General features: G+C 32.5%; 1 protein-coding gene across 12 annotated transcripts in view; it reads right to left on the bottom strand.

Annotated features, from left to right (window-relative positions):
* Positions 1–21,347, bottom strand: part of Iml1 (GATOR complex protein Iml1) — a 159,211-nt gene that overhangs the window by 115,749 nt on the left and 22,115 nt on the right. For 8 of the 12 annotated variants that reach the window (XM_076506373.1, XM_076506368.1, XM_076506366.1 and 5 more), the window contains 7 exons: positions 21,264–21,313; positions 18,836–18,921; positions 18,370–18,453; positions 14,745–14,794; positions 11,631–11,841; positions 8,511–8,653; positions 4,053–4,240 (listed from right to left, as the gene is read on the bottom strand). In XM_076506373.1, the coding sequence (XP_076362488.1) occupies positions 4,053–4,240; positions 8,511–8,653; positions 11,631–11,841; positions 14,745–14,794; positions 18,370–18,453; positions 18,836–18,921; positions 21,264–21,313 (812 nt within the window). Of the gene's footprint in view, positions 1–4,052; positions 4,241–8,510; positions 8,654–11,630; positions 11,842–14,744; positions 14,795–18,369; positions 18,454–18,835; positions 18,922–21,263; positions 21,333–21,347 lie in introns of all 12 variants that reach the window. The other 4 variants (XM_076506369.1, XM_076506371.1, XM_076506372.1 and 1 more) reach the window with 1 other exon arrangement.

Genomic DNA, 21,347 nt, shown 5'->3' with positions numbered 1-21,347 from the left:
ACAAAATGCCATACCTCCATGTTATGTCGTAAGCCTTCTCTATGTCAAAGAATATTGATACAAGATGTTGGCGGTTGAGAAAGGCTTCTCTGATAGATGTTTCAAGACGAATTAGGTGTTCTGTGGTGGAGTGCTGTCGACGGAACCCACACTGGGTGGGCGAGAGGAGGTTGTTTGATTCAAGGAACCAAATAAGACGAGCATTAACCATCCTTCCTAATGTCTTACAGAGACAGCTCGTCAAAGCAATTGGATGGTAGTTTGAAGAAATCTTGGGATCTTTCCCTGGCTTAGAGAAAGGTAAAATAATAGCCTGGCGCCAGGCATCAGGAAAAATATTCTCCTGCCAGATCCGGTTGAAAACAATCAGAAGGACATCAAGAGAAGCAGGAGATAGATGGTGCAGCATGTCATAATGAATATCATCAGGTCCAACAGACGTATTGGCAGACCGATGAAGGGCCATTTTTAGTTACACCAGGGTAAAGGGACAATTATAGTAAAAAAAACAGTCAGTTTGAAAGGAAAGAGGTGATCGCTCTGCCCGAGTCTTAATGGCCAGGAAGGTGGAGGAACAAGCAGAAGTGCTAGATATCCGGCAAAATCTTTCACCTAGAGTGTTAGCGATGTTCCGAACATCAGTCACCTCCTGACCATCAGAGAGTAAGATCGAGAGGGGGACAGAATTGTAGTGCCCATTAACCTTTCGAATCCTGTCCCATATGATCTTGGAACTGGTGGTAGAAGATATGCTGGTTGTGAACTTAATCCAAGATTCCTTCTGGTTTTGACGTCTTACCCACCTAGCATGTGCACGGGCCCGTTGGAAAGCAACCCGGTTTGAAAGTGTGGAATATCTACGAAAAGTATCTCAGGCCCGCTTTTGAGCCTTCCGTGCTAAGTGGCAAGCAGGCTTCCACCACGGACGAGGATATCGTGGAAAACGTGTCGAGTTTTAGAAATACACTGAGCAGCTGCATGTGTAATACAGTCAGTTACCGCTGCTACACAGTCGTCTATTGATGGCTGATTTACGATGGCAGGATCAAGTTCTGCAAGAGCAGTGAAAGTGGACCAGTCTGCCTGATCCAGCTTCCACCGGGGCACGCGGGTAGGGTGGCATCAACCACGGTCAGTCTCTCTCAAAAGGATCGGAAAATGATCACTGCCTAGTGGATTACTGTCAACCCTCCATGAAAAATGGGAGAATAATGAAGGGGAGCAAACTGAGAGATCAATAGCAGTAAAGGACTGACTAGGTGCATGAAAGTAAGTAGAAGAACCAGTATTGAAAAGAGAAAGATTGTGATCAGAGAGCATCCGCTCTACAGATCGGCCCCTGCCATCAATAATAGCACTTCCCCAGAGGGGATGATGTCCATTAAAATCCCCTAGGATTAGAAATGGAGATGGCAATTGTTCAACGAGAGCATCAAGATCTGATTGATCATATCTTTCTCCATAGGACAGGTACAGAGAACAAACAGTGATGGTATAACCCAAGGAAACACGGATGGCTTCAGCCTCCAAGGGTGTGTTGAGTGACAAAGACAGGGTGGGCACGTGTTGATCAACCAACAGTGCCACCCCTCCATGTACTCGACCTTCACACAACCTGTCATTTCTGTACAGAGAAAACTGCCGAATGGAGACAGTATCAGCAGTTTTGAGAAATGTTTCATGTAAAGAAAGACAAACAGGATGGTAGGAAGCAATCAGCGTTTTGATATCATCCAGATTAGAACGTAAACCTTGACAGTTCCATTGTATCAAGGTGGCCATTTTTAAAAATGGGTAGGTGAAGTGGCTGGAGAACCCTTCGGTTTATGACCATGTCTTTTTTCTTTACTGTCTTTAGTCGGAGGAGGTCTATCAACCTCCATGGATCCTGCTCTGGGTCAGGTGGGCAGGTTTTTGTTATTGGAAGGGGAATCCAGTGACTGAGGACGCAAACGAATAATTGTTTTGTCTCTTGTGGTGGGAGAAAAAGATGTATCAGAAGAAATGCCTGTATTTGAAACTGAAGGATGTGGATCTTGAGGTTTGTTGGAAGGTATGGGAGGAACAGAGATGGGTGTGGAAGTCGATTCATCAACCTTTTTAACCACGGAGGTCAAAAGGCTTTTCATTTGTTTTGAAAACGATTCTCTTGGAGGCAGAGAAATCTGTCTGCAATCCCACTGTAGTTGTGGAATGAAGTGCAGCAGCATATGTCCGAGGTGGAGTTGTGGACAGCAATTTCCGAGCCTCAGGATAACTAATGTTATGTGTCGTTTTCAAACGCTGCACCTCTTTTTCCTCCAACCATTTTGGGCAAGAATGAAAGTAAGAGGGTGAGAACCATTGCAGTTTACGCAATGTGGGTTCATGTCACAGTCATAGGCATCGTGGTCCTTGCCTCCACAACGAGCACATGTCAGGGAACCATGACATGATGTCTTTGAGTGGCCGAATCTCTGACATTGGAAACATCGAAGAGGGTTTGGTATGTATGGCCGAACTCTGCAAATGAGATAACCTGCCTTGATGGTGGCAGGTGCACGTGGTGAAGTAAATATTAAAACGAGGGTATTTGTTGGCAGTGTAACTCCATCTTTGCGAGTGGAGATGCGCCTCACTGCAGAAACTCCTTGAGTGGAGAGACCAGCGAGAATCTCTGACTCGAACGTTCTTCAAATCCTTTCAACAATAACTCCTCGTGAAGAATTCAAGGTAGCATGGGATGTAACCTCAATAGGTATATCCCCAATTGCCTTTGAATTCAAGAGGAGTTCACTGTGTTGGGATGTGGATGTTTCAACCAATATGTCACCAGATCGAAGTTTCTTTACTGACTTTGGATAGCCAGCAAGTACCTCTAGTCCCTTTTGAATAAAAAAAGGGGACATTTGCCCTAAAGGTTTTTCCGAAAGAGAAAGTAATATAAGAAAATGAGGTACGTGTGTTACTGATGTTGAAGACTGCTGTTCTGAGTATTCAAGACGTGGTCGCTTACCCACTGACTGTTTTTTTACAATTTTATTTAAATTTTTTGGAGGATCCATAGGAAAAAGAAAATATTTCGAGTACCCATTGACCCCACCCACCATGGAGCCCTATGAGGGGACGCATTACAAAGTCATGCAAGGACAATGCAGCAACGCCAGGGTTTCGTGAGCACTATACCCAAACACCAGCATCAGGCACAATGCCCACAACACCCGTTGAGAACTTCCAACAGTGGTACTTGGTTGATTCTAGCCCAAGTGGACCAGCCGATTAACCCAAGGGGGGCCACCCAAAGGCTGCCCGTCTACAGGAATTCGAGGCCAAAGTGGTGTGTTAGGGTTGGACCCCTCAACCACAGGATCCTCTCCTCCCCTTCACGGGTCGCCACGCAACGGCAAACACGTGGGTGGATGTTTAGATCCCAGAGAAGGTAACCAGATAGAACAGAACCTTCCCTGGGAGGTCCCCTCACCACGTACAGGAATCCACACCGAGGGGTTGAGATTAAATATCTATATATCCTAAAATGTTATTGATGTCCTAACTTTTTCACATGACTGTACATAAGTATGCCCTCTCATATGATTAGAAAGGGATACAAGAAGAATTTTATTTGTAGGAGTAAAATATTAATAAATGAATAAAGATTTGTTTTCTGTTTATCAAAGTCATAGTAATTTCTTATCATAAAATTTTGAAGTTTTAAAGTGTGAAGTTAATAACAAATAAAAGCTGAAAAATTAAAATTCCAGATACAATTTTGTTTGTAATGATGAAGTTCTTAGTTTAATATAATTAGGAAAATTGTTTAAGCCTTAAAATTTGTTTGTGTTTATCTCTATGGTCGGATACAAATAATGTATCAAAGTCTTATATGGAAGATCTAATATTTCATGAAATGCTTCAAAACTATTATAAAAATGTAAGGATTTCCAAACATTCTCTGAAATAAGGCATGCTATATGTGCCTCAAAAACTAATGACTGTTATAGCAAAACAATAACTCAGAAATGATGTTTTTAAACAGGTTAAAAATACTAAGTATCAGAAAAGTAAATAAACACCATTCAAGGACATGTTTAGCACTTCCAGAAAGTTGCCTTGTGAAGATGTAGAGTTCACTGCATGAGGTATTTTTACCCCTTCTCTTTTGTGGTATTCAAGCACTATCTGTTGATACTGGTTGAACAATTTTTTTAAGAGTATCAATGTGGAATTCCAATCATCATACCGTTCATTCTGGACAGCAACTCTGAAAAATAAATGTCCATAAAAGGAAAAAACAATACATGAGTAAACAGAATTACAGCAATAATAGTTCAAGAAGATGAACAGAACAGTTATATAATAACAGCTATAAAAACATCATTCTTACAAAATCAGCTGCATCATAAATCTTTTGTAAATTGCAGTTCCTTTTTTTTCCATAGGAACTTTGCTTCACAAATAAAGGTAATCACAAATTATCCACATGAGGTGAATATCAATTGCTACAGGCATACTATCTGAAACTTTCTTGAACATTTGGCCTTATCCAGGAGATTTACAATATACAATATTAGGAAAAGAATTGTTAATTTAAAAAAAGGGTGATAAGGATTGTCAACAACAACAAAAAAAAAAGGAACGAGCTATAAATCCTTTGTCTCCATGAATACAGTATTTATTAATTTTAATGAAGTAAAAGTAGTCAAGGAATTTGTTGCTTGAGAAAATCATATGGACACTATAGTAAACCTTATTTGCTTGAAAATATAATCTTTGTGTTTTGATTGCAAGATTCCTGTGTGATTACATGCTACAGTATTACTCACTTGCATCAACTTTTATAGTGGAGTCATAATAGGGATTTGAAGCTTCCGAAAACTGTCAGCAGTAGATCTCCAGACTTAGTTAGTTACTTTTTCTTTTTATTGCATTCCCTAATTTTACATTTTAAATTTTTTAATTATCTTGTATGTTGGTTTTGTTAATGCACAGCAATGAAGAAGTAAGTATATGCCTAGAGTAAACTGTAATTTCCACTAAACATGCACAACATTTTACCAGTAGAAAAATCAGCTTTTTCAACTAAAACAAATACATTTAAAACATCACTTTAATAAAACTTAATGTATTTTAATCTAATTATTCAGTAGCCAAGTTGCTTTGTATTCTATGTTTCAAATAATTTTAACAATTTTATTTTTATTATAATGTTTTGTATCTTCAAAATGTTGGTAGACATGTGATAGAGCAAGTTCATGTTCTGCTATTCTAATACCTAAATTTCTACCAGTATCTCCAAAATAGAGGCTTTCACAGTTTGTACATTCTACAATGTAAACTATTACTTTCCCAATAGTAGTTAGTTTAATTCTGTATTTAAGATTATACTCATCTTTTCTTTTTCCTGGTATACAAATATTTCTACAAATGAAAACTTGTATATCCTTTCAATTGCATTCAATAGTAGAGCATTTAAATATAACCTAGGAAAATTTTTAGTTTGGATATTTTGAACCTTATGCATTACAAAAGCATATTATGAAAATACAGAACATTTTTATTTTATTATTAGGTACATTCAATTCATGTAATTTTTTAGTTAGTTTTGATATTGTTTCATTATTTACACAAGTACCAATTAATGAATCTTCTGACTGTGCTCTTTCTTGTTTTATACAAGATAAAAATCCAAGAACACAAATTTCTTTGGAAGTTTTAAAACGAACACCAATTTTTATAATAACACAAACTGTTTTTCAATTTAATGAGATATTTTATGATCAGATTGTGGGAATAAGTATGGGCAGTCCATTAGTACTTGTTTGAGCTAATACCTTTATGAATATGCTGGATTATAAAGTTAAAAGCATGATTAATTTAAAATATGTTTGTTTTTTTAAAGACATGTTTATGACAAATATCCAGAGTTTGTTTTTGGATAAACGGTTTAACAGTTTTTAGTATTTTTAAATTCACTACATCATAATATTAAATTTACCCATGAGAATGAAGATGAGTTATCTTTTCTCAATATCATAGTTACTAAAATTAACAATAATTTTAAAGTGAAGAAAAGAAACTAATACTGATTTGTACTTGAACTGATCATTAGCTCATCACAAATATAAAAAATAGGAATTATAAAAATGTTATTAGCTATCGCTAAGAGCTAATTTTATTTAAAAAGAGGAGCTGAACAAGAAAGTACATTATTTGGAAAATGTATTGGTGAAGAGGAATAATTATCCTATTAGTGAGGTTAAAAAATACTTAAGTGATGACAGAAAGAAAATGAAAAATCATTCATATAATTTGGTTTATTGTGTAATTCCTAATGTATCTGGCCTATCAAATACAATTAAAAAGACTTTGAAAAAAAAGAGAAATGATATATAAATTTCCATTTGTAGGAATTTTTTTCATTAAAAAACATAGAGAAGACTATAATCTTTCAAAATATAATTAAACTGACTACCATTGCAAAAGTAGTATTTTACACTGTAGAATGTACAGGCTGTAATAATCTCTACATAGGAGAGACTGGTAGAAATTTATGTACCAGAATAGTAGTATATGAACATGCTCTGTTATGCCTATGAACATTTTAATGATACAAAATATTGTAATAAAAATAAAATTGTTAAAATTATTTGTTTAGAACCTAACATTAAGAAACACAAAAATCAAAGAAGCCATTTTTATGAAGAAATAAAAAACTTCATTATATAAAACACAGGAAGTAGGTTTATACTTATCCTAGATCAAGGTTATATGGCTGATGTTACCAACTGGGTGTACTTAAGTGTTGGGTATAATTGTGCTGAATAACTGATGATGCTATATTAACATTGGTAAAACACTGGTTTTTAAATGAAGCATTGCTATTGCATTTTAGCTGTTTTTGAATTTTAAATTTTGTGGAGTGTGGAATACCTACATCTATACGAGGTCTGTTCAAAAAATACGCGGACTGTTTGAATTGTGCGGCTCCAGTTGGTTCCAGGGGAATCCGCTTGGTGTCGCTAGGTTCGCACAGATCAGCTGATTACGACGCTATTTCCCGATTGCAGATATCTTCATTTGTGTATTAGCTATGCAGTTTTAAGTGAAGTGCGATTTTTTCATTTGGTGGATTTCAGAAAGAATGACCTGAAGGAGCAACGACTTGCTGTGAAATTTTGTGTTAAACTTGGAAAATCTGCGACTGAAACTTTTGCTATGCTTAACACGGCTTACGGTGATGTTGCTATGAAACGTACGGCATGTTTCAAGTGGCATGAACGTTTTAAGGATGGTCGACAGTCCATTGAAGATGATGAGCGTCCTGGACGTCCTTCCACGTCAACTGACGACCCACACGTTGACAAAATCAACACCCTGGTGCGGGCAAATTGACGTCTGACTGTCAGGGAGCTTGCTAAAGAGTGTGGGATATCAGTTGGATCTTGTTACGAGATTTTGACCGAAAAATTGAAGATGCATTGCGTTGCTGCGAAATTTGTGCCACATCTGATGACGGATGAACAAAAAGCCCATCGCGTCCAGGTTTGTCAGGAACTGCTTGATCGTTCAGAAGAAGATGAAAACTTCTTGTCAAGGATCATAACAGGTGATGAATCATGGGTTTATGGTTATGACATTGAAACGAAGGTCCAATCATCCCGGTGGATGGGTGAAACATCCCCCAGACCCAAAAAAGCTTGCCAATTTCGATCCAAGGTCAAGGTGATGCTGAGAGTTTTCTTCGATGCTAAGGGTGTTGTTCACCACGAGTACCTCCCCGAAGGCTCCACAGTGAACCAGACTTACTACATTGAAGTTCTGAAACGTCTGAGGGACGCCATCCGTCGCAAAAGGCCAGAAATGTGGAGGAGTGGCGACTGGTTTTTCCATCACGACAACGCTCCAGCCCATTCAGCCCTCAATGTTTTTGGCCAAACACTCGATCACTGTTCTTCCCCACTCCCCCTACTCACCTGACCTTGCTCCTTGCGATTTTTTTCTTGTTCCCCAAACTCAAAAGACCCTTGAAAGGAAGAAGATTTGAGACGATTCCCGAGATTAAGGCAAATGCAACGAAGGAGCTGGAGGACATTACAAAAGAAGCGTACCAGGACTGTTTCAACAAGTGGAAACACCATTGAGATAAGTGTGTGCGTTGGGGAGGAGAGTACTTTGAAGGGGTCCCAGACCTGTAACTTCTAAATAAAGTACATTTTGTTTTATGACGTCAGTCCGCGTATTTTTTTAACAGACCTCGTATTTACATTCAATACTCTTGGAATACATAGACAAACACTCATAACAGCATCACCATCTGCTATGTACTTATAAACATGCAACTCGCTTTTCTTTAAACACTTTAAAGTTAAATTCAACCACTTTATTTAATATTTTATATGATGTATAGACTTGTCAAACACTTACAATTTCACTTGTAAGTGGTCTTAATCTTGTAACAGTTTTTGACTTCTTTTAACACCATGAATGACCGTAAAACATTCTATTAAATTAAAAACCTACACATATCTGACCTATAGAAATCCTCATAGAATCTTCCTTTGTAATCTTGCTGTAAACACTCTCGCATGTAGCTAGGGAATTCATCAATGCTGTGAGCTTCATAAAATGTTCTTGAAAAAAGCACAATTGTAACATCATGGTTGCAGTTCAGTTTCTAGAGGAAAAGTGAAAAAACAATGATGTTTCACTTTTTTAATTTACAAAGAAATTTGGAGTTCAAATCAAAGCTAAATTAAATAATTACTCTTACCTGAAATATTGTTTACTATAATAGAAAGACTTCACAATTCAATGTATCAACAATGGAGGTTTCGAAGTTACCACATCATTTAGTAACAATAAACTAATGAAAAAAAAAATGCAAACAAGTAAAACTGTGGAAAAAAGGTATGATATATCATCAATGTATAAATGATAGTCACACACACATGCAAAAAAATGTAATTGATGATGTGCCAACTGAGAAAGTGAGTAATGAATGGGAAAATCAGTAAGAGCTGGCTGTACCTACACTGGTGGTGCAATACTACTGATAGAGTCATCACATGTTATATACATGTTTAAAAGTGACATGACACTTATGGGAAACATACATTGGTGTGCTGAGAATTAAAATGTTTTGGCAATGATTAAGGAGCAGAAGAAAGGATTTTCGAAAATACCTTTACGTGGGATGAGGTAAGGCCACATCGAAAGTGTGGTGAAGCACTTCATTTTGAAGTTAAAACTTTCACAAATTAAGCTAAATTACAACTTCTCTTGAGAACTGTCTGAAGGCATAGTGATTCCATATATAATTAATGTAAACCAAGAGCAATGAAGAACCAAAACTCCTATATCTTGTGCCTAATCATTGTACTGAACACTACAATGAGTTGAATGTAATGAAATGTAACTTCTTGTTGTATGTCAACTTTCTTGTAAGAATATAGTGTTCTTAAGTTATAGAGAATAACTGATCTCTTAAGATATTAGGTTCAGTACCTTATATTAAAAAAATTTTAAATATGAAAATTAGCAAGTTATATCACAGCCTTGGCTGATGTACAGTCACAGTGGAACGGTATGTAACAGAACTACATTTTGGTATATTTTGATATTTCATCAGCAGTGTGAAGCCATCAAAAATAGATCAACTTTTCAGAAGGGTGAGATATGCCCTTTCTAAACAAGATATTCATACACTCAAATCATAGAGATATGTTCAGATTGGAAATTTAGAATTTCAAAATGGGGATATCCCTTGGCCCTAACAGTACTGTAAAACAAACAAATATGTATCAACTTGGAGAACCAAGACCATTGAGAAAAAGATCCACAACAAATTGTAACCTGGCAAAGTACAGCAGTTTATAACATGAGGATCCAAGAACACAAAATGAGTGGCAAAAGCCATCTATGTGTTCTAAAAAATATTATGCGACACAAGAAGAATCTTTGTCTCCTAAAGCAACACAAGTCATCACGTTTCAAGCACCTACAAAACAAATATTCATGCTATGCCATAAAACAGTCACACTGAGGGGCACAGCACCTACAGGTTTCGTTGCAATCAGATCACTGAAACAGGTGCTAGAAAACCGTTGTTCTTGAACAGTATAAGAATTCTGTAAAAAATGCCTTTTGCAATAAACAGGACATGAATAAATGTAGTGAGGTTCCAAATGCGTTTTAATATAACATTCGTAAACATTTCTGAATATACGTAATGAACTGAGAATATATTTCAGAGGTAATTTATGAAGAACAGAAAAGGCAAGTCAAAACTTAATACAATAAGGAAGACACAAATTTCTAGAAATTTACTTTTTGATTGGATGTTTATTTTTCACTACATTCATTTAATTAAGCAGGTGGTATAAGCACTTTTACAAAGGTTTGTTTGTATTATAAAAAATGAAAACAAATTGATATTATGAAACTAAATTTAGTGGCACCATCTATATTTTATAGAGAATCCATTAAAATGTGACATTTCTCAAATGTTTATTTTAACATTCAGTTTTTATTCTTTAAGTTTAACTCTATGAATTATGCAACTTTAATTATTTTGACCAACCTTATAACCATAAAACTATAAACACATAGTTCTGAATGTACTAAGCATATCTTCAAAACGTTTTACAAGCTTTTAATAAAATTACAGGCCCACTCTAAACAAAAAGTAATTTTAATAAAGTATTTTTACTAAAGATTTGTTTGTAAATTTAGAGAATCAATATGTTTTAGACTCTGAGTAGTCTGTGTGCAAGGTGATTTTCATGTTAAAAAATATTTTTTATCTTACAGTTTTCATATTTTACTTCTATAACCTCAAGAATCTTCTAAATGAACATTACAAGTTTTTCAGTAAAAACTATATTTTTCATGTTATTTTCTCTACCCTACACTAACTGTAGCAAATATAGCAATGCTGAATAAAATGAGAAGTTTAAATACATAAAATAAAACTAAATCACCTTTTTTTCTTTCCAGATTGACTCTTATTGTAACAGACAATTACACACTATTTATTCTTACAGATACAACTAATGCTTTTCAAATCTAGGTTCATTTAGTTTTACTAGTTTACAGCTGCACTTGGACCCTCTCAGTGGATACCAAAAGCCATTTTTCACAGCCAGACAACTTAATAAAATAAAAATCATGTCAGAAGCACACCATGGTTGAATTATAATCACTCATGTAATGTTTGTGAGCTACAATACTGAGTATTACATGAAACCTTATTTAATTTTTTCTCATTTAAGCAAATAGGTTTCTAATTTTTACATTTTAGTTGCATTTATAACAATAAATAAAAAATATACACACAAAAAAAGAACCTGGGCACTTATGTTTGGTGGTCTAAAAAGGTTAATTCTTATTTTAAATATTCAACTTAAAACAAAAAACATTATCACACACAAAAAACAATGTCTTAAAACTGCAGTAATTTAAATGTCTTTCTAACTAAGCTGTATGCAAGTTGAAAACTTCATTACTGGTTAAGTTAAACACCACAAAGATAAACAATGTTCATGAGATACTATTCATCAAATGATACTAAATCTTTTACTTGGTTTTTGCAATATATGCAAGAAGTAACTATTCCTAATCATTGTTTGTTTTTAACAATTGATATTACTCACCTTCCATCTGGCAAACAGATCTGACAAGAATCCATTGACAGCCTTTTCAAAATATAAATCTCCATTGATATCAAAGTCCCACATTTCCGAACTCATCTGAATAAACAAATAAACCATACTACTCCCAGAACGGTAAACAATTTTTGTGTCTTTAGTTACAACTCCACATGCAACCCGTTCACCCTGAGCCCACATCTCATACACTTGACACCTAAAAAAATATAAATTTTAGAACTACATATTTGGAGAATAACTTTACAGCAAAAAATAGGCACATCTTCTACTTTATGTATAATTTTTTAGGTCTCACTGAAAATATCTATACTATGTATAATTTCTCAAATAATAAACTGAAAATGAAAAATTAACTAACAGCTTAACTATTTACAGAAATAAGAAAATTAGATTTCCATAAAGCATTGAACATTACACTGTTGAGCTCACTAATATAAAATTAATATTTAGAAATTCCACTTTTTTGTCTTGCATATTTTAACAGATATCATATAAATACTTACCGTAATACCAACCTTTGGTGACTAATCTTACCAGTTCTTTATAACTTATATATTTCTTTAAAACAGGTAAAAAGGGTTCTGTCCTTGTTAGTTCATTACAAAATAATTCTCATAATTTCAAAGTTCTTAAAGCCAAATCAGAAAGTCACAGTATAAACCTGTATAATGATACATGTAGTTTGAATGCTTTTTACCTTTAATTACATATTTAACTACAGCAAAAGGTTTTTATTTATGCACTTCCAGTTTACTTTGAATATAGTATTATGTCTCAAATTCATTTAGCTCCATTATCTGGGTTTTGAGTTTATTTTTATTTGTTTAGGTTTACTTTATTCAGTTTAGTGCAAAAGTTTTATTTTAGTTTTCTCATTATAAATCACACTGTTGTTTTCCTCTGTTATGTCTCCTCCTCCCTTTCACATGCCTCTCACTTTATGTTGATTACCACTGTAATTTCCTTAACTTTCAGTATTTCAAAAGTATTTCCCTTAATTCAAATTGTTTTGCTATGTATTTATATGCTAAGAGATTCATTTCATGTAAGATTGATTTCTCTTATGATTTGTTATTTTAAACTCAATGCAACACAGTGGGCTGTCTGTGCTGTAACCACCACAGGTACGGAAAAACGAGTTTTTAAGATAAGTCTCTGGACTTGCAGTTGAGCCATTAGGAGTTTCTTTTGTAAGTATTTCATTTTTAACTGTATTAATTCTTTATACCTATAAAGGTTCACTTTTGATGTAATTAAAAAGGATTGTTTTTAATATTGCATAAAGGACTTTTCTGAATATATTTTAAAAGGCTGATTTAAGTTTAGATTGGTTTGTGTGACATTACACCATAATATGACTGATAAAAATTTTGTAACAAATCTTTCTTCACTCAACCAATACAGGTTTTCAGCAAGAAGAGCAAAGCATTTGCTGATGAGGCTTTTCACTCAATTCCAGAATTGCCCATATCACACTTCACCAGCATAAATCATTATGCCTCAAATTATTTTTTGTACTCTATTTTGATAGTCTTATATTCAATATTATATCATTTACATTACATGGTTTTTCAACTGTTACTTTTAGATAGCAATATCTTTGACAGATGATGATCCTTATTATACTTGTGTATTGTATGTACTACAAGTAGTTCATTTAGTGTAATACTATATTGTGAATCATGCACAATTTATGTTCACTACCTGAGGGTTGACATTTCACAAGATCATATAGCAATTTTCAAACTGTTTTTAAAGTTGGTTTTATGAAAAGCCTTCAATAAGAAGAACAAACTGTAACTTGGAATCATAAAACCTATGCACAGTTTCATGAAGCAGTTGGATCATGTCTTACTTTATGTTGTGTATTTGAGAAGACTATTAAACTATCACATGGAGCAGGTGCACTTCTGGATTCTTATGATCTAGTTTTTCTGACTTATCAAATACACAGAAGATATAAATTGATAGTTAAGATTTTTCAATGAAGTCTCATCTTTGTTTCACTTAACATCATTCACTTATGTATGCTTTATATTTATTTCATTTTTCAAGCAGAGCTTATCATAATTTATTGTTCAAATAACTTTATTTAATTTTTAATTCAACACATTATGTTTTTACTCCTCAACTTTAACAATAATGTAACTTTTGCTTATTGTTTTCAATAAATTTTTTTTTTCAACTTCACATCTTCTCTTGTCTCTTTCACCATTCTCAAATCATCGCAAAAATCAGGTAACTTTGTGCTAAGTTAAACCTTGGAAAACCTCACTGGTAGAGTACAAATGTTTACCATTAAGGCAAAAAGTGCATAGTACTTTATTATTTGAGGATTTGGATTTCACTTTTATAATTAAAACTGAAAATATCTGTTCTACTAAATTAAGTGCACAAATGTTTCAATTAACAAATTATATGTTTCAATCTATTTGGTAATATTTTTTCTTTTCATTTCTATAAAACTGAACTGAGCAAACAACAAGATGTTCTGCATCCCTGAAAAACTGTCAGTTTTCAGAATATTTGATAAAGAAGATAAATATTAGCAAATAATACAAAAAGTAATTATTAAGACAAGTATTTCTTTAAATTTAGTAATTTTTTCAGGATAGTACTATAAATGAAAACACAGATATCCACCCTAACTTAACAAAATAAAAATTCATCCTTTTTGATGTGTCATAGCAAAAAGTGAAAAAAAAAAATTGTACAACGATAAAAAATTGAAATGTAAATTTGTCAAAATGTTTCATATCCATAATTTTACATAAATTTCATGAATTCCACAACATGTAGTAATAAAAATAATATGCAAATTATTAAGTGTCAGAGAGAAACAAAAAACTCTTTATAGCACTTTTTTTTTCAATACTTCTGAGTATCCTGAATCTCAATGATCCAGAAATACAACTGCTGTAGCACCAAGAAAGAGTACAACTGTTTAGAAAGAATACAATATTATTTATAAGTAGAATAACATTCAATTATGTGTGTGCATCACCAATTTAGCTCAGTGGAAAGTAGCTTACTTTTATTGCCATTCTACAGCACCTAAATAATCATACAACACTCTATATGCATTTATAAAATACAAACCTGATACCAATGAATTCCATCTTCTTGTTTAGATACACACAAGTGTTGACCTGCAACAAAAACAAAATTCTTACAATAAGCTGTTACAAAAAAACACAAGAAATCTTTACACAGGGTCATTTTAGTAAAGTTAATCCAAAAATTTTGTTATTAAAATTAAACAAAAACTTATAGATTTATTACTTTTGTTTTTTTCAATTTTGTAGAAAACTACACAATGGCTACATGTGATAGCTGTCCCTAATTTAGTGGTCTAAAACTAGATAGAAGTCAACTACTCATCAGACTCACTGCCAATTCTTAAGCTACTCTTTTACCACTAAATAGTGGGATTGACATCACATTATAATGCACCCACAGCTGAAAGGGTGAGCATGTTTGGTTGTAACAGGCATGTGGAAGGTATTTCAAAGTTCAAGATGAACCAAGCACATCACTACCTGAATGCCATACCAGGAAACTCATGAATGTGGAATGTAAAAGAACAAGTGCATTGATTTATTAAAGAGGATAAAAACTTTATTATGGTTCAAACAAAAATAGAACAAAAACAGGATGTCAGAAGAAGCAGTAGTTCATTCAAGTAAAAGGACTGTTGTACAAAAGTATTTATGAAGTTGAAATAAATGAATAACCTGTGTTTGATTTGCAATGCAAGTAAAAAACAGCATTGAATAAGAAAAAAAAATTATAATAAGCTGCATTTCAAAGAAAGAAAAAATTATAATAAGCTACATTTCAAAGCAACTGAAGACTATACGGTAAAGCAGGTTAAGTGTTGCAAAATAAAAACTTTACCAAATGTCTTAGCTCTTTCACAGTCAGAAATAAATCTGGCTTAAATTGCCAAAACATCTCCCACAATTCATAATGTCCCTATAGCTAATCAGTCATAAAAAACTGTACAGAAATATCTAGAGACATCTCTACTCTATGTCATAGCTATAAAGTTTGTCTCACATAAGCAAAGCAATGATGGATATAATACTATTTTTCCCTGAAACAGCAAACAGATTCCTCAACCAAATCCTGCATGTCGAATAACCACAGGACTTTGACTTGATTTACTATGATATGAATTAGAATTTGAAAAAATGAAAAATTAACATAGATGTGGTGATTGACTTGTATATTTTGATAGTGGTTTTACAAATGTTAATTATATATAAATATGTACACATGCATATATTTACTAACACAGATGCTGGTTAATAGGATATTTAACCAAATTAGGGAAACAGCATCAATAAATCATATTTCCATCTTGACTTTATTGTTATTAGGCTCAAAGATTGGCAAACCCAAGATTGCTTCAATCTTAAAAAAACTTATCACCACAACTACAGTACCTTACAAAAATTTCTCAGAGATAGCATAGGAATAACTATTATAGGTAATTTAATACAATAAAATAATTCCATATTGTATCTAAATGTAATTATTATCTAGAAAAAAAAAGGCTGTTTGATTTCCTCCCTTCTTACTTTTTGGCCCTAACAGATCTATGTCTTCCTACCATTTTTTTAATGTATCTATAAATTACATTAAAAAATAAATATTCACTGTGAGTTGCCACATATTTTACTCTCAACTATAATTAAAAATAAAAATACATTTAGACATACCAACTACAGTCAATATTGGCAAGACAATATTTCAGTCTAATTTTAAGTTTATAATAGAAAATTGGAGCCCAGGAAGGGAAAATATGCTTCAACTACAACTATCCTTTCACATCTTGATTAGCCCCTTCCTCATTTCTGAGGGACAAAAAATACGATTTTAAAGTGAAAGAGATAAAGCATTTGTAGAGAATATAATAAAGCCTATGTACCAGTGTAGATAAATTATGCAAAGCCCAATTAATATAATAAAGCAGATATTAAAAATAAATTTAATGAGAAAGTATGTCTACAAACATGAAAAGTTTGTCTAATTCTTCCACTGCCATTTTATAGTGTAAGTCAAGAACGTATGTGTTATTCTGAGAGGTCAAGACATTCAATAGAAAACAATTTACAGATTTCCAATGTTTTCATTACTTATGTCTGAAAATATGAAACGTAAAAAAAAAAAAAAATCTGTTACTTAAAACCTCTTTAATACTATTGAAAAACACATGATCGAGTTTCCTTTCTCAGTTAACTATTTGCAAGTCTCTACACAAAGAAATCATGGATCTTTTACCATTTTGAATTATCAAGATTAATTAAATAAGGTTTTTAAACACACTACACAATAACTTAATTTATACTTTTTTTTGTTTGCATATTAACGTACACTATAACAATTTTCAAAAAACTGGTTGTGGAATGGCCTTAAGAATGAGTTTGCACCACTTCCTCAAATCATGAAGCAATTTGTTACTTTAACACCCTTGTGCACACTTAAAACTAATAATAGAATTAGTGCATGAATTTTTTTCTTTTTAATTGAGTACTAACCTGAAATACTAAATACTATAGACATACTTGTTCTTTTTAGTAGCAAACACTTCTGGACAAGTTTATTAAAACTACAATTATTGAAAAGCTGTTGAAATAAAATTATAATGAAATAAGAATGGGGTACAGCTTTTAACAAAAAAATGTTAGTTCATTCTTTGGGCTATCTGTATGTTACAAGCCAGTACTCATGCAATCCTCCAATAATTACTAAGGAAAATTATTTTGATTTGGTAAATACAGAGGTCAAACTTCTAATTAGATATGACAAATTAGGATTTCTTTCCAAGAGTTTGCTGCAATATCTCAAAATAACAGAGTTACATAAGAGTGAGAGTTCATTTAAAAATTGAAAAATTGGATTGAGTATACAAATAGCTACTGTTTAAATAATTTAACAATCTTTAGTAGACACCAAAGAAAAATTTATGATTAGACAAAAGTGGAATTCAACATCTCAACTGAAGGTAAAAATTAGGACATTAGATTGTGTTTTTCTTCATCTAAAAATATTAAATGGGAGGAGAAATAGTTTCCATTTCTAAACTACCCTTTCTATAATACTTACTAGCTTATTTATACATAAGCACAAACAGAAATACACACTAACAATATTTGCATATTTTTAACTCCCTTCAAATTAATGCAATATAATATTAATGAAATAATTTTGAAATTAGTCCAATTAGTTATTTTTTTCTCTCCTTTGGAATATAATCTCTGTTTATAAATCAATCAGATATAGACTCAGAATATAGAATATAAAACATCCTATAAAAGCAGCAAGTAAATAGTTTAGAATTATGAATCATGACTATGGTATACACCTTTGATGATGAGTCATTTCACCATTATGAATAGAAAACCACTTCAGACACTATATTATGTTGTGATTTAAGTATATTCATGATACACTTATTTTATTTTCTTCCATTTTACTATCAGATCTTATCCTAACCAAATAGTGGTTCAGCATAACAGCAATAGACTTATACCATGAACAAACATGCTTATGTTACATGCAAATGATAAATATAATGCCACAATACTTTATCTTAGTCCTTGTTACGTAATTCAACACAGTAATTTATACACATAAGAATGTAGTTATTGGTAATTATACACCATACAGTACAAGAAAGTAGTCAAATTAAAACACAATAAAATATAAAATATTATACCAAAGACTGTGTCAATCTCCACATGTCACTTCGTACTACGTACTGATCCTTGAACGTCAGTTCCAAAGAATCTAATCCAACATCCTCAAAGAAAAAAGAAACCCACTAAATTTCTAACTTTCTATATATGTAGATCAGTTTTCTATATTTGCCTGTAACTAAAATGGTTTAACAATTTATATAGTTATAACTATGTCACCAAACTTTTCATGTTGGTTATTTCCATAAAATGCATTTAACAACATTTCTCTATACAAAACAACTGAAAAAGAAATGGAGAGTAGCATATCTGGAATCAAGAACATCTTTCATATTAAATTTCACCAGAACTAAAAAAAAACTTTACAAAGTAGTTTTCCAAACACTGAAATAAACTTTTTTGTTTGGACAATTTTCATTGAAAACAACAATGACATTTTCCACATTACAAAACTAAATGGTGATCTGTTGTATTCTTCTTTCTCACCTCAGGATTGACAGAATTTACTATCACATCAGCATAAGTTCTAAGCTGAAAGCTGTTGGCTATTGACTGCTCTACACTTATAGCATCTGTAAGATACAAAAATATCTATATAAAACAACTAAAGCTCCAAGGGCTTATTAATTATGAATACAAAAATTTAAAAATCATGTTGAAATGCCACAAACATATACATAGACAAAATTTCACAGCTAGTGTGATTTATTCATAATTTTCTCTATTATATTGAAGTAAATATATTTGAATTGTAAATATCCATTTCTACAACTCTAAAATAAATAAATTATATATATTACATACAGATAACTTACCATTCAAATTTTTCAGGTATATTAAAAGATAAGATTACATGTATACAAGAGACACACGTATAGTGATCTGGTATACATGAATGGGTTAAAGCATAATTTAAACCTTTAACTCTGTAATTATCCAAATGACTGTAGGTTTATGATTTTGTTACAGGTCATCATAACACAAAGAAAAATCTGCTAAAGTCTCTTAGAAAATGAGGAATTTCACTTAGTTCTTTTTGATGATTCTTCACAATTAGCATTGCAACAAATACATTTATAATATTACTTCATATGATGCAATACATGACTACTTATAGTTCACTGTGTAAAATCAAGTCAATAGTTTCAATGTTATTCTTCATAACCAACATTAAAAGTTAAATTTTTTGTTTACAAAATCTTAACATAATATAATTTTTTGAGACAACATGGGACCCACTGGTCCATTTTGGGTGTTCTACACACTAAACTAAATTTACTTTAAAAAAAAATAAAAAATTTAAAACCAGTACTTATAATTCATACACTTATTAAGCTTCTTCTTAAACTCAGTTAAATTTACTGCTTCTACAACCTCTAAAGGTAACCTATTCTAAAAGCCCTGTTAGAAAATAAAACTGTCTTAACTGAAGATGACTCCTACCCTGACAACATTTATACTTGTGTCCCCTAGTCTTACTATTCTCATTGTTAAATATAAAGAAATATGATGCATCAAAATTTTCAATTAACTTTACAATCTTAAACAACTCAGTCAGATTCCCTCCTGACTCTTTTTTTTTTCCCAAGATAAAGCAATTTTAGAGGTTTCAGCTTCTCTTCATATTACAGCACCTTCATCCCATGCACCATTCTAGTAATTCTTCTCTGACCCCTTTCCAACAATATGATATCTTTCCTAAGGTAAGGAGTCAAAGACTGAACACAATAATCTAAATGTGGCTTAACCAGTGACCTGTACAATGAAATAATAACCTCTTTAGACTTGTAACTCAGAACAACTGGTATGGGTATTAATGCTTTTACTAATAAAGCAGAGAACAACATTTCAATTTTCCTTGGTCATTTTCAGGTTAACAAAAACTTTAGCTTGTATTCAATATTTCTGAAGATACAACCTAAAATCCTATTTGCCTTATCACTAGCAATGGTACACTGCTTGGATGGCTTTTGAGACTGATTGACTATTACACCAAGATTCCTTTTTTTCATAACAGCGTTAACGTTATTCCCATCCAAATTATACTTATAATTCAAATATAACCCTCTTGCATTTATTGTAATTAAAACCCACCTGCCATTCATTTGCCCAACTCACTAAATGAAATAAATCCTTTTATAAAGCAGCAGCAATCTTTCTACAGCTAACAACATTCAAGACCTTAATATCACCTGCAAAGTTAAATAATTTATCGACAATTCCTCCATCTATGCCATTGATGTAAATAAAAAAGAACAAAGGTCCTAAGATTGAGCCCTGATGTACCCCATTTGCTATATTAATCCAATTTGAGTGAATTCCATTTATAACAACCCTCTGCTTTCTTTCATCCAGGCATTCTTCAATCCAATTTCTATCTTATCTCCCACACCTACTGAGACAAGTTTCTTTATAAGCCTTTTATGTGGCACCTTATCAAATACTTTCTGAAAATCCAGATACAACAAATCTACACCTTTACCTTAATCTACACAAGCAGCAACATTTTCAAATGTCAAAAGATTTGAAAGGCAAGATTTTTACCTTAGAAAAATCATGTTGACTATCCAATAAAATTCTAAACTTTAAAAATGATTTTGCAAATCATCTTTTGAAAGAAGTTCCAAATTTTTTCCCACAGCTGATGTAAGACTAAGAGGTATATAATCTTAGAATAGCAATCACTTAATACAAGCATAAAGTTGTTAATTACTATTTTGTTTCAGAAGTAGTAAAGCTACGCTTTTAACTTTTGCAGATTATTTGTTCCCCTCAATATGATAAACATGATAGCACAGCTAAAATTAAAACAAAGACTTTAACGTAATTTAGTTTATGTTTTAATGAGATATTTCAAAGGTATCAGATATACACAGTACTTTCATTTCCAGTTGCATATGACTAAAATTCTTACCTCTATGCTGAAAGTCTTCACGGAATGATGTCACTTGCAAAAGCAAGCGGCTGAAACACAATAAAAAAACTTTGTGATTTTAAA

Source organism: Tachypleus tridentatus, chromosome 6 (genome assembly GCF_004210375.1).
Source record: "Tachypleus tridentatus isolate NWPU-2018 chromosome 6, ASM421037v1, whole genome shotgun sequence".
In the NCBI taxonomy this organism is placed as follows: domain Eukaryota; kingdom Metazoa; phylum Arthropoda; class Merostomata; order Xiphosura; family Limulidae; genus Tachypleus; species Tachypleus tridentatus.
This window is presented reverse-complemented; position numbering and strand designations above follow the sequence as displayed.